Source organism: Semicossyphus pulcher, unplaced genomic scaffold, assembly GCF_022749685.1.
Source record: "Semicossyphus pulcher isolate SPU_LCO1_2020_fin unplaced genomic scaffold, fSemPul1.0.p SCAF_12, whole genome shotgun sequence".
NCBI lineage: Eukaryota > Metazoa > Chordata > Actinopteri > Labriformes > Labridae > Semicossyphus > Semicossyphus pulcher.
In genome coordinates, this window is record NW_027211626.1 from 614994 (window position 1) to 629390 (window position 14397).

General features: G+C 43.1%; 2 protein-coding genes across 2 annotated transcripts; both read right to left on the reverse strand.

The window, feature by feature from the left end:
- Nucleotides 1-4779: 4779 nt before the first annotated feature.
- Nucleotides 4780-8951, reverse strand: ntpcr (nucleoside-triphosphatase, cancer-related). The gene is made up of 5 exons (XM_069659051.1): nt 8871-8951; nt 7771-7933; nt 7575-7677; nt 6068-6277; nt 4780-5547 (listed from the first exon to the last, which is right to left on the reverse strand). The coding sequence occupies exons 1-5, from the start codon at nt 8914-8916 to the stop codon at nt 5470-5472; spliced, it is 600 nt and encodes a 199-aa protein (XP_069515152.1). The 5' UTR covers nt 8917-8951; the 3' UTR covers nt 4780-5469.
- A 1081-nt stretch (nt 8952-10032) lies between these two features.
- Nucleotides 10033-12590, reverse strand: map10 (microtubule associated protein 10). Its single transcript, XM_069659315.1, has one exon. It carries the CDS (start codon nt 12588-12590, stop codon nt 10158-10160), a length of 2433 nt encoding a protein of 810 aa, XP_069515416.1. The 3' UTR covers nt 10033-10157.
- Nucleotides 12591-14397: the final 1807 nt, after the last annotated feature.

Sequence of the window (14397 nt, forward strand, 5' to 3'; positions counted from 1 at the left end):
ACTGGATTATTGTTCCAAATTTGAAGACCTTCTCTTCAGACATGACCTTTGGAGGACCACTGCACATGACCACGGCCTTCTTTTATCCCCCAGAAGGTCCCTGCACTCGGGGTCGTACTTTCCAAGCGTACAGGGGCCGGAGGAACCTTTTAGTCCCTTGTAAGAAAGGCGCTGAAAGGTTTCAGTAACTTTGGTGGAAACGCAGCTTTTGTCAATAAGAATGAGACGGACTTTCAGACATGTAGAGACGGACACGAAGGCACACAGAGAAAACAAAGGAAGAAGAAACTCTGAACCACCTTCGGTTCATACAGTGCTGCCAAATGTCACAGTGTGGTCTTGGCATGTACACACACATACACACACATACACACACATGCATCCAGCAGCTACAGTAACGTGTGGACTGTGACCAGCTCGAAAAAAAAGCTTTGCGTTTGTGGTGAAAATTTGCCAGAAGCATCAGCAGAGGCATTAATCACGCCGGTCAGAAGCCTGTGAGCCATTATGGAGCCTGCATGACTCACTGTGCTGTAAAATACACCCGACATTTGTTCAGTGTGTACACATTAAAGTCATGTTCATGTGCCTCTGCACTGATCTACATGTGATGAGCTGACTCTTTGAATGACAAGTTAATCACCCTCAGTATGTGAGCCGTACATTCCCATAGCTCCGAGCACACATGGCAGCTATTTCCCCGCAAACATCGGGCCTTTCCCTCCACGACAGAGACGTTTTTGTGTTTTTCTCTCCGTCATGTTTGGAATGACGGCCACATCCTTTGCAGCCCCGAGGGACGCAGCACCAGCCGATCGATTGATCACCCTGACCTCCATCTTTGTGTCCTCTCAGTGCCCTCTGACCTCCACGTGATCCGCTGACAGCTCCTCCTGCTTCCATCACAGCAGGGGGGGGGGTCATCCCTCCCCTGCAGTGACAGTGAAGCGATCACTCTGCGTGTGTGTCGCCACACTCTGGAAGCTTCCTCTCTGTTTGTGGGATTATATGATACTTGCACAGAACACAACACCCACGCACGTCTCCACACTTCGGTTGTTGCATTTCCCCCGTCCGGCCGCTGATTACAGCCCACATGATGTTTCCTCCCAAAGGTGAGGAAAAGTCCGGCTTTTGTTATGCAGCCGAGCACAGAGTGACTCACAGGAGTGACCACAGTCATTCAAAGAGATCCGGAGATCACAGGGAGGCATGAAGGTGGTGTAACAGGAGAGGGATGTCCTCAGGCCGCGACCCCTCCCCTGCTGTGGAGGGATGGAGGTCCAGGTGCCTCTGGAAGGATGCAAGGCTTCTCACAGGGAAAATGTTAGTGGATACTTTTTAATATTATTTAACCTTTATGTCAAAATAATTATAGATGTATGAGAAAATGAGCGCTGTACCCACCACTGGTACATTCTCCAACAGAGAGGCCCCAGAGTGGCACACTATTAATATAACACATTGTTTTTATTGAAGGGGAAACATCTGATGAAATCCTTCCTCTGTTGCTTGTTTGAACTTTGATCTCTGTAGGCCTACGCCGGTGTGTTAGCGGCCCGGACTCGGGCTTTGAAACCCAACACCGTCCTCCTGCAGCCGCAGGGAGCTCATGGAAGTGATGTAATGGGACGAGTGGTTTGGGAGTCATCGGTGGTGGGCAGCAGCAGGGGCGGTTAGGCGCTCAGATCAAATGGCCTGACTGTCATCGCTTTTGTGTCCCTCTGACATTATCAGTCAATCTGTGAACGTGACATCACGGATGCTAAGAAGCTTTAGCTGCACTCTGTCAATAAACCGTGCGGTCATCTTGGGAAATAAACAGAGAATGTGAAGTCCGGCTGTGGGGGGGGCTGTGGGGGGGCTGGAGCTCCGTCTCCCACGCGCTCTGAGGACAATATGTCCGATTTTCATCGGCTGTGTTTGGCATTTTGTCCGACAGTATATCACAAACGTCCCTCCTCTGCAGCTGTCAGTGCGCCTCCTGGGCTGAGACCACAAAGTGCAATAACTGGAGAGAAATTTCAGCCCCCCACCATCACCCCCACTGCCCCCCCCTCCCTGCAGCTCTCTCCCCTTTGTCCTGGATTGGTGGTAAGCTCTTTGCATTTCTGTGTCCTCCATGTGAGGAGGGATAAAGGGTACAGGGTGCCACAGAGACATCTGTCCTGCAGATACGGGGCGAATGCATCTCTGTGATATGGATATTAATTCACTTCATATCCATTCAGGCTTCTGTACGGCCGTCACGCAACCCCCCCCCCCCCCCCCCCCCCCCGCTGCAGACCCATCAATACATTGCATCCCCCTGACAGTGTGTCTAATTACTACAGTATCGTGATGTTTATGTATGAACAAACCCAAAGTGTTGAATTTAAAGAGCAGGCCTGCACTATAGAATATTTTAATGTAATATAGAAGCTGTTTGTCATATGGAAATGTGTCGTCTTCTGTGCTAAAATAATCCTCTTTAAGTCTTTGCTGCTGCTGCTGTAACATAATGGTGAGATGATAAGGAGCATTTCATCCACGTCATGATCCTGTGTGTCAGTGATTCACTCTTTGTTATTCAGATGAACCCTCACACTGCTGTCAGATAACCTCAGACACCCTCTCATCAACATTATCTCAAACATTTACCCACAAATATCCACATATGTTTCATGTGTATCTATTAAGTTTAACCATTGATCGCTACATGATTTATTCACTCATTTATCCATCACTTTAAGATATTCATCTATGTATATTTTTAGCTGTTGATCCATCATGTTAGTCTACATCACTGTGTATATTTAGCTGTGTTTTTTAACCATTGATCCCTGACTGTGAGCGACTGTATGTCCATCCATCATCTACACCACTTATCCTGTTCAGGGTCACGGGGGCTGGAGCCTATCCCAGCTGTCATTGGGCGAGAGGCGGGGTTACACCTGGACAGGTCACCTGTCAATCACAGCGCTAACACACAGAGACAGACAACCATTCACGCTCACATTCACACCTACGGGCGATTCAGAGTCACCAGTGAACCTAACGAGCATGTGTTTGGACTGTGGGAGGAAGCCGGAGTACCTGGAGGGAACCCACGCATGCACGGGGAGAACATGCAGACTCCACACAGAAAGGCCCACTGTACGTCTGAACCGGGATTCGAACCAGGAACCTTCTAGCTGTGAGGCGGCAGTGCTAACCACTTCATTACTCGTGTCTATTTTCACTACTTATGTTTTTCTTTTCATTTCAACCATTGTTCAGTTACTTCAGTCTGTGTCAATATTTATATTGTTGGCTGTCTATATTCACTATTGATCCATCAATATAAGCTTTTTTCTCTGTGTTTATAGTAGCTACTTTTAACTATATTATTATGCATGTTTTATCATTACTTTAAGCTATTTCATTATACAGCGTATTCATATTTTCAGCAGTGTGAACCATCCATCCATTTGTCCTTTAAGCTATTCAATTATTTTGTAGCTTTCTATGAAACAATTTGTTAATTATCTGAATGAAACTTCTCTGCTTGTGACTGTGTGAGAACATCTCTTAAAAACATGACAGTAAAAATAGAAATGTTTGTTTCCACTGAATCTGTTCGCTGTAACCTTTCAGTCCACCAGCCGGGGAATCACTGCTGTAATTTATACGCCTATTATATCACAATATGAGCAATATGGCTGCTAATTACATCATAACACACTAAGTGCATCCACACAGCCTTTATGTGGTGAAACTGGCAGGTCTGTGTCACTGTTACATAACCCATCTGTTCCTCTGCTGCAGGGTGTCGAGGATCACCTTCCTCAGAGAGCCGGCCTCTTCAGCAGGACTCTGAGGCTCTGTGCATCAGATCTAACTACCCCAAAGTCTGTGCCTACGATAACACTGCGGCGTCATATTTCCATGTTAGCTCAAAAATAGGAGCATAAAGATGTTGACTTTGAGGCTGATTCAGGGACTGTTGTGGCAGGTTGATGCAGCGTCCGTCAGCGTGGCCGCGGAGCAGATGCTGGCTCAGCAGCACGTCTGACGCACATCACAGCTGGCAGCTCGCTCTGCAGCCAAACTGACAGGTTACATCAGTTATACAAGCAGGATTAAAACACAAGCCAGAGAAACCGTGCATGTATTTCACTTTGAAATGACCTGAAGAAGCTTTGGTGCAAAAACAAAAACCTCTGCCAGAGAGTTTCTATTTAAAACTTGAAAACAGCTGCCAGACTCACAGAGTCAGAGCGAGTCCAAGGCTGATCCAGCTACAGACAAACTCCTGAACCGTCCCTGATCTTCAGCAGCTTTGGGACGACTAGTCCTAATAATACAACCTTTATTTATAGAGCACTTCTAAAAATACAAACTACAAAGAGCTTCACAAAGGCAGCAAATAAAACATGACGATATAAATACTTTGTGGGAGAAGAACTGAAATAAAAAAGCTTAAATACAAAGTTCAATAAAATCAGGACAAAAGTTTTCTCTCATTAGGGATTTAGAGATCACTCGCTCAATAAACTAAGAATATAAGCAGAAAGTAACGATGTACCGGATTTGTTTGCTGACAGTCACCGGCATACGGAAGCCCTGAGCGGACATGCACCCATACATTTTAAATACTCGATGACACCCGGTTGTTTCCTCGAGATCTCGTCTTGTTCATCTCTTTACCTTCTGAACAGTAATAATAATATTATGATAATATGCTCTGGCATCTTATATTTCAGTGACACTATTTATCCTTTAATGTAAACAGACTGCAGATGGATGGACAGTCCATTATCTCGCAGAAGAAATGTGCACATGTTAAGATTGACCCTAATCAAGAGTTTCCTTCTTTAAATCTATGAAAGGAATACCAGAGAAAACACGTCGTTGCTGCAGGACAATAATGTTTATTTTTTCCACTCGTCTTCATGCTTGTTGATGAATAAACCATGACAGGATTGGACATCGTAGCACCGTGAAATATTGATTGGTCTCTATGAACACATCCTCAGGTTGACAAGACAAACACAGGGGAGACTCACAGAGCAAATAACTGAATGACTGATCAGGGTCACTGCTGCGTTGGCCCCTTTGTAAAGACAAACCTGCACCACTTGTTACTGTGCAAAACTGAACGTTATCAACTAATAAAGGAGAAACGCAGCTAAACAAAAAACACAAGCAGTGTTTGACTCTGAGCGCAGGTTATTTACACACTAACTGAACAATCCCCTCGCTGCGTTCCATCTCACTATCAATTATTCAGCATGTAATCCATTTTGAGGCTGTGTGAGAAAGAATATTGTACATAAATACATGCATGTGACACACAAACTCTGCTCTGCGTGCCCCTCAGGTTAGGTCACAGCCTTGTTCTGAAGCGTGCGTGGATCCACTCAGCACTCACTGACACACATAAAAGTTGTTGTCAGCACATAAATCCAGAGAGGCTGCAGGGTCTTTAAGTGGCTCTGGATCTCCACGTTAGGCTGTTTGTTTCAGACTGTTCTGCAGTGTTGCTAAAATGTCCGGTAGAAGATCGTTTCTGTTTTCCTTTGACACCTAAGAGGGAAAAGAAACATGGTGAAACGGCAGCTCGACGGTCTGCAGTCCGTTAAAGATAAATAACATGAGAGCCGCCCTGACCTGCAGGATGTAAGCCTCAGTGTCCACTTTCAGATTATCAAAGCACATGTTGTAAACGCCTAATCTCTGACCTACTGTCTCATGAGGGCCGTTACAACCCGTACGTGTTCCTGCTGCCCTGTAACCCTGTTTGTTAGAATAACCAGCCCAGTGAGCGAGCGAGCGTTTTGCATGACAATATCCATAAGTGAGCCTTCCGTGATAAATTATTTTGACGTTTCAGACCAGCCTTTGTTGTTGAATCAGTCACGCATGATTTAGAGTTAATCCTGCTATGGGAGAGGGATAATGCAGGGCATGGCCCCTGTGTTAGAGAGCAGACTGACTGCCCTCATAAGACCAGGATACAGTAAACACTGTCCTGCAGCCATTGTTGGACTTAAACTGACCTAAATACCCCTTTTCCCCCTGAGAGAGTGTTATTATTTATACTCACAGTGAAGACTTTGACATCCCTCCTGCTCCGCACTTCCTCCACCAGGCCCAGGGGTTTACCCTTGGGGATGGGGATGGTGCCCAGGATGGTGCAGGAGGAGCTCTCTAACGTCTGTCTCACTGCTCTGATGAACGACTGGCTGAAGAGCTCCATTTTACCGATCTCATCGATGACAAACACCTTCCTGCCGCCCCCGTCTGCTGATCCCACCTGCAAAAGACGGCTGTTAGCATGAAGCAAGAGAACAACGTGCTAAACTCGTCTGTCGCACATTTTTAAAGCTGTATTCTGTTTGTTTTTTTGTAAAGACAATAAAGAACAGTAAAAACACAAAATAAAGCAGCATTAGGTTTAAAGTCAGTGTCTCTCCGACGCTCTTATAGAGACACAGGACGTCAGGAGGAGCTGTCGCTAACATTAGCTCAGCTTGTTTCTTAATGTTAGCTTTCTTTCAGTGTTTAGTGATTTCTGAGTTTTTAACAAGAACACAATTATCAGCAGGTCTCCAACTCGTACAAACAACTGATTTTGCTAATTAAAAACAGTAAATTTGCAGTTTCAGGTTGAAAGTTAGCGTCTCTCTGACGCTCTGAGGTGGATACAGGACGTCCAGTGAGGGGGCTGCTAGCCGAGCTGCCGATAACGTTTATATGTTTGTCGTAATTTGAGCACTTTTTGGCAATATTTTTGTTATCTTACAATAATGGCGAGAGTTCACTTTTGCTGTCACTTTAGTGCCCCTTAGTTTCACTCTTTTTTTTTCTTCTGTTTGACCATAAAATATCCACTTCCTTCACCTGCAGCTCAAACAGTTTGTGCAGTGGGAAATGGGCATACACTCTGGTGTGTGTGTGTACGCAATCAGCCCCTGCATAACACCTAGCTGCTGTTGCTATTTGTGTGCATGAAAGGCTGTTTGAGCAATTCAAAACAAACTTAAAATGTTTAAAGTTTCTTGTTATCGGCGTAAATTTTACCGTGACATCCTTTAAGATGAATCGCCCAGCCTTAGGCACAGATTCAATGCAGGCATTTTGTGTGCTTTATTTTAGTTATAATAATTAAAGGAGAACAGTCAAGTTTATTGACAATAAGGTTAAATAGGTTTCATTTGTGGCTCATCTAACATGTGGGAAAAGCTCATCATGTAAATGTCTCATGCATGTGAACACAGCGGGGGATCTGCAGTGATTACAGAGACCCTTCATATGAGATGAAAGTGGACTCTGTGCCGCCGAGACACAGACACCTTCCTTTACAGCGTGTGTAGGCGTCACTCCAGGCTCACTTTACATGCCAGATTAATCACGGTCAGTGACAGCCAGACGGCACCACCGACACTAAAAACGTCACTCAGGAATTTATGTGTTTGCAAGCTTACAATTATTCCATCAATTCAAAGAAAATCAAAGGTCTGATCGTCTGCAGAGTGGGGAGGAACGGGAGTGTTTGGCTCACTGTGATCTATTGATGAAGGCGAGTTAAAGAGCATGTGATGGGGTCTTACATTTCTGAAGAGGGGGAGAGCCAGGTTCTCAAATGAAGACAAGTCAACCACATACTGTCCGACTGTGTATTCCCGTCTGCCATGAGAGGGAGCGGACACGTCTCTGTAAGGTCAAATAAGATGAAGGTTTATTTAAAATACAGCACGATGAAAGAGAGCAGGTATCTGTGTTTGGAGAGGACGACATCCCCGCTACCTGATTCTGGACAGCTGGCCCCTCTCTCCTGTCACTGTGACCACATCAAAGCCCACTCTCCGGCCCCCCTGCCTGACCTCCTCTGTGTAAAACCCTTCAACTCCCACTCCCGATGACACCAAGGCTTCACAGGCTTTCTGGACCAGGGTGGTTTTCCCCACACCTTTACACAAAACAAGAGACATTGTTAAACAAATGTAATATCACACTTTAAAACTGGGATACAGCATCACACTGCAAAATGTTAGGGCAGTTTGATACATACATTAGTGATGTTTGCATCCCCTAATCAATGCTCTAAATCTACCAAATGTATATAATGCTAAGGGTATATCTTTGAATAAACCTGGAGAGCATTTTACAGATGAAAAACCTTTTTAAAAATGACAATCAGTTAAAAAGCTGTTTACATCAGTTTAAAAAAGGAAATCATTGAGTTGTATTATATTTTATAATGTAATTATATTGAACAGTTATATTTAGGCTGTTTTTCACCAGGATTTGCAGAAAGGAACATTATCTCCCTTTACTACAATGCACAAGTGAATGACTACAGTCCTTTTTGAGCTAATCTAAGAAACCATTTATAAACATTTATTGCCATATACCATACATTACATTTTTTAAACATATATTATAATGCTATGTTTAAACTTATACTGTAAGAATGATATAGGCAGTTTAATTCTGCACAAATCTTACAGAGTGCCTTGGATTGTTTTTGAAGGAGACTTGCATTTCGCATGAAGTGAGCTCAGACTGTACTCATGCAGTGAGATGGATTTAACCAATATATCTTGGAATAAGAATTAAGTCTATATAATTGACTTACAACTCTACAGCATACGTTTAAAACGTAATGTTTGTATGAGCGTTGCTTTCATTTTTGTAAGGAGTTAAAGGATTATTATAAAAATCTAGTTATAAGATCACTAAGTCCAGTATTAGTTGACATTATTCGGACAAAAATAGCTAAAACAAGCTAACGTTATCTTTTTACAGAAGTGACTGGCGCTGGGTTTAAACAGCTGACTGACTGCTGTGAATATAAAACGACTTTAACTCCAACAGCTCTGATCACAGTGAGTGCTGAGTGTTACCTGGAGGTCCTGTCAGAAAAACGTGTTTGAACATTTCAGTCACCATTCAACTTGCTCCCGTAGCACTTCCGTACACATCGAGCTGACGCATGCGTGTAAGGGACCACACTTCGGAACTTTGTTTTGTAAAAGACTACAAACTTTAGCGTATTTGTTGAGTTTAACGAGCTAATTCAAAAACTGTAAAACACAAGATGAACAACTATTTTTTCTAGTTTAAAATCTGCAAATATTTCTGTAAAAGAGTCAACTGTTAAATAATTTAGCGGTTGAAACATGAGCCTGACTTTATGAAGCAGCAGCGGATGTTTATGTTGAGTAAAAGAAAAAAAAACCATCTTAAATACGCCACAATCCTACATTTAAAAGATGTATTCAGAGTTTCATGCAGAGCATCTTGTTAATGTTTGACATTATTTTAATGGTCTAATTTTACTGATGCATCGTGCACTCATGCATAATGTAGAACTGAAAGTGTAGGCAGTAGTTTTGAAATGCACTGGTTGAGAGGAAAGTTTAATTTTAGCTCTTATATATTTAATTATTGTATTAAACTGTAGACTACATGTGTATTAAAAATGCTTTACTTGAATATGTAGTGGAGTATAATTATAAACTAACACAAAGTTAGAAACACCTTTCTTAAATACATAAAGAAACCTACTCAGTAATATTAATAATATAAATCCACCACAGCAAAGCGTCGAGGTTCAGTTGTTCCCCTGACACCCGAATGAACTGGAAAATAAATCCTAATTACAAACGTCTTGCCAAACCACCACACCGGTTTGAAATGTACAAAATAACCGTCTCTAATTTGTTTATCAGAGAAGATCAACGTTAACATGCAAATTAGTTTAATGATTTGCATAAACAGTGTTCATATAGAGATTTTTCATCCTCTTATATGCTCCTCAAAGACTCGTGGTGAAACACGTTATGCAAATGACCAGCAGCCTCGTGTTAAGATGATGAAGACTTAAAAAATGTCCACAAAAAGCTTCTTTATTTCAAAAGGTTGTCAGGCATCATAACTGGAAGGAAACAAGTTCATATTTAAAAATATATATATTGTACATATTTTACATTTATATTTTTATTGTTGATTATATTCTATTTATGTTTATGCACCAAAAACAAAAAGACAAATTCATTGCATGAGTAAACGTATCAATATCTCTCGATTCTGATTTAGTAGATAGTACAACACTACTACTCATCTGTGTGTTGGCTAAGGGAACTAGTGAGGCACATATTTTAACGTGGTGCGGAACTAGGATTTAGTCTTTACATGGTGTAACCAGGGAGTTTGTTGGCCACCAGCTTAGAGATATGCTGATACTCCTTCCTGAAATCCAGAGACCCGAGCTCATCCTCCTCTTCCTCCTGCGGTTCAAAGGAGGACACTGATTCTGCAGAAAATCCTGGAGCTGCTCTGCTGTTCCTGCTCGACCCTTGACCTCTTGATGATATTAAACTGTCAGTGCCTGAGCTCCTTTCAGCTCTGCTACTCTCCGTCGTCTGTTTTCTCGAGCGTACAGTTTGTAAGGAAGCCGACGTGTCTCTGTCAGCATCCTCGGAGGAGAAGCTGAGGGCCGAGGCGTGGGTACGAGGCCGAATGATGTGCGTCCCCCTCAGAGCGCGCTGTGGAGGGGAGCAGGGGGCTTTGACGGGCACAGGGAGGGCCGCTTTCCTGTGGAAACCCTCAGAGCCGGAATCAGAGGTGGGGTGGATGGGAGACTTTGGAGTGTTGGCTCTGGAGGGCTCGGGGCTGCTCCCAGGATCAGGAGAATAAGCATCGCTCGGCTCGAGGCTGTTAAAGTCATCATCGTAGTCTTCCTCCTCGTTGCCTTCCCTGTCAGAGTCTGAAAATGAAGATTTGCTGCTGTTTCTGCTGCTTCCTGAGGATTCAGCGTTCTCTCTGTGTCTGTCAGATTCATCCTGTGATTGATTTGATTCACTCTGATCCTCGTTCTTGTCTTTGTTTGGGGCAAAAATGTTGCTATCCATGCCGGGGATGTGGATACATTTTGAGTCTCCTTCCGGAAGGGAAGATTTTTCTGAATTTCCTGGAGAGTCTCCGTCTTGTTTACCGTGAACTTCCCCATGCACACTTTTCTGTTTTAGTGTGACAGTTTGTGGCGGTGCAGAATCCTCTCTGATGTTCTGAATCACTGTCTCAATATTTTCATTCAGACTTGAGCTCTGCTTTAAATCAGACTTCTTTTTGTTGGACTGTCTTATTTTATTACTCGACTTTGTCTTCCCCTTGGATTTACTCGACTGTGTTTCATTCTGTATTAGGTCCACACATTCCCGCCGTTTGACCCTTAGAGGAGATATTTGCTTCATCCTTAGATTAAATGTTTTAGTCGTCCCGTAATCAAGCCTCTTCCTGGCAGATGTACCAGAGCTTTTACTCTCTTCTTGTTTGTCTTTTGCTCTTACAGATGCAGGCCTCACTAAAGGTGAAGAGCAGTTTCTGGGGGAAAGTAAATGTTTAAAATTGGGACTAACCCCCTGTCTGGTTTTCTGCGATGATCTGTTTTGCCTGTCTGACGGCTGTGTGGAACCAGGCCTGTAAATCCAAGCTAGATTGGGATGAATAGACAGAGGCTGCTGTGGACTCTGACTGTTCAGCTGTGACAGCTCAACAAGGAGAGCGTTTAACAGAGGTAACTGTTGTAAGGCTTCCCCGAGGACATTTGGCGCCAGTCCACTTGTTTCTTGGTTTGTTGACGTTTTAACAGCTTGTTTTTTTCCTCTCTGGGCCACCGTAGGAGAACATGCACCCTGACTTTTATTTCCTTCCTCTGAGGATGTGTCTTCAAATGTAAAAGCCTCTGGGTTTAGATTCTGTGACGTGCAATCACCTTCATTTTTGCTTCTTTCCTCTGCAGAGTTACAGTAGAAGAGATGTGGTGGACAAAACAAAGTTAAATCATCTTCAAAATTGTTTTCTTCTAGCGTCTGTGGTGTTTGGCTTCTTTGCTTTTCTTCAGTCTGCATGTCACAACAAACTTTACTGTCCTGTTTGTCTTCATTTTTCGACGTATTCTCATGTTTTGGTTTGTTATTTCTGCAAGCATCAGAATCGTCCTGAGTAGGTGAAGAGATATTCCCACAGTCTGTGATGCTTTCTTGCACATGAGCATTGTTGCTTTTAAGACCCCTCCTTTCTGTTGCATGTTGCAGCAAACTAGTTCCCAGACTTTGCAGTTTATAACTCAGGGAAATCGATCCTATTTTCTCCCCACTGAGATTGCACAACCCAACAAGCCCCCGCTCACTATGAGATGAGGGGGCAGAAGCACCATGTTCAGTCACATCCTGTCTGATCCTCTTCACCACTTTACTCAGTGAGATGAGAGAAGTCCCGACTAGTCTGGGGATCTCCTCTTTAACGTCCAGCACCATGGCATATAAAGGAGTGTTAGCCAGCTGTGTGTGCAGAGAGTCCAGGTTCATTTTGAAGAAGCAACACTTCCCTCTGTTAAAGGTGAATTCTCCCTGCTCATCTCTTCCATCGTGGTCTTGTTGCTTATGTCTTTCAGCGCTCTGTTGATGCTGATAAATGAGCAGCGTTGGAAAATCCAGCAGCCGAACTCCGACAGCCAGCTCGTCGGAAACTCTACTCGCTTTTTCGATCCGGATATTTTCCACCAAAAGCTCGAATGAAAACAGAGTCTCCAGATTATCGCTGTTTTTTCGTCCTGACATCCTGAAAACTCCGTAAACACAAATAAAACAACAACCAGCTAACTAACTAGCTGCGAGCTAATCATTACCCTTTGGCTTCTATCGGCTCCATGGAAACAAACATGTCGCGGGCATTTTACGTCATACAATGCGCCAGGATAGCTGGGCATTGTAGTTCCGGGCGTCCTTTAGGCGTATCGCTGATTTATGTGATTAAATATCAATAATCTATCTTATTTCTTTCAATTTTATCTTTATAAACAGGGATGTATTATTTTTTTCTTACTACAGATAAAAGTGGAACCTGTTTCTAAATGTAAAATAAGGCACATAGACGAAAGAAAAATAAATTACGTCCTTGTATTCCAGAAATATTGCACACTTTGTATTTGCACATAAAGACCTCAGTGTACCTCTCTGTATACTATGTTTATATTTATTCTGTAATATTGTATTATTGTATTACTTTATTATTGTGCCTGCAAACATCCTCTGCACCTGTACATTATATGATGTATTCCAAATGTTAACATGCATCCTGTTTCTAACATGTAAACATCATTACTGTGATACATCAATCTTTGCATGCTATAGGCTACATCATGTATACACCAATAAATCCCACTATCTCGTGTATATAAAGCCACCTGTGACATAAAGTACAGTATAATTGTTTCAGCATCATTTCCACAACAACTGCACTTACAGACAGGCAGACAGACAGGCAGACAGACAGGCAGATAGATAGATAGAGAGATAGAGTCACATGTCTTGTGTCAGCAGGCTATATAAACAGTACCTGGCCAATACATCTGATTGTGATGTTGAACTGCTGTTAACATTTTACAGCTAAACAAAAACACATAGGACCCAATACAAACAAATTTCAAATGTATATTAAGATGATGATATATTCTGGTACACTAATTTACTGCAGTTCACCAGATGGTGCCACTGTGGGGCTTATAGAGCAGAGTAGTGTCTTGGTGAATGGAAACAAGGCCAGCGGACTCAGTTCTTACGGCAGGCTCATTATTTGTCTTTCTCCTGCAGTGGACATTATTTGCCAGTCTCCCTTTAATATAAACAAACATACCCATGACAATAATTCGTCAGAGTGAACAGGAGTGAACTGCAGAGTATTCACAGGCGTTGAGTGGGCGGGGTCTCTCTCCCTGCGTGTTGACGTCACGGAGGTAGGTGCTGAGTGTTGGATGCATTTCGCTGTGCTCGCTGCTGCTTCAGTCTGCAGGCTGACACAGAGAGGCGTGAGACCGACTACCACCGCTTCTACTGGTTTTTTACTCTTTACGGATATCTGACAACGTGAACAGGCTCGTGACCTGGACGGGACACCTCTCACACTGTCAGGTAAGAGCCGGGTGTGTTTTTCTCCCTCCGCACCGACTAACAAAGTAAAAAGTAGAGCTGTAGCTGAAAGTGAGGAGCGCTGCACACAGAGAGGAGCGAGAGGCGTAAAACTCAGTGGGATATTGATAGTAGCGCTGAGGACAAAGGCTAAAGTTACTTTCAGGCACTAAATCAGATTAATGTGTGAGAGAAAACTCAACATAACCAGAGGATATGATGTTTCAGCTGTAGTCTATCTATAGACGATATTTATGTCCGTTCATGAAGTGTGTGTGAGCTGGGGTGCTGCTGGTTTGTACTTCTCTCGTGTTTATTTACCAAGAAGCATACAGACCAAATCCAATGCAAAAAACGTTAAATTTTACACCCTCTTTCCTTTTAAAACACACACTATATTGATATGATATCAATCCGATTTCTTCTAATTATTTTTCACTGTGATATGATATCACACGTT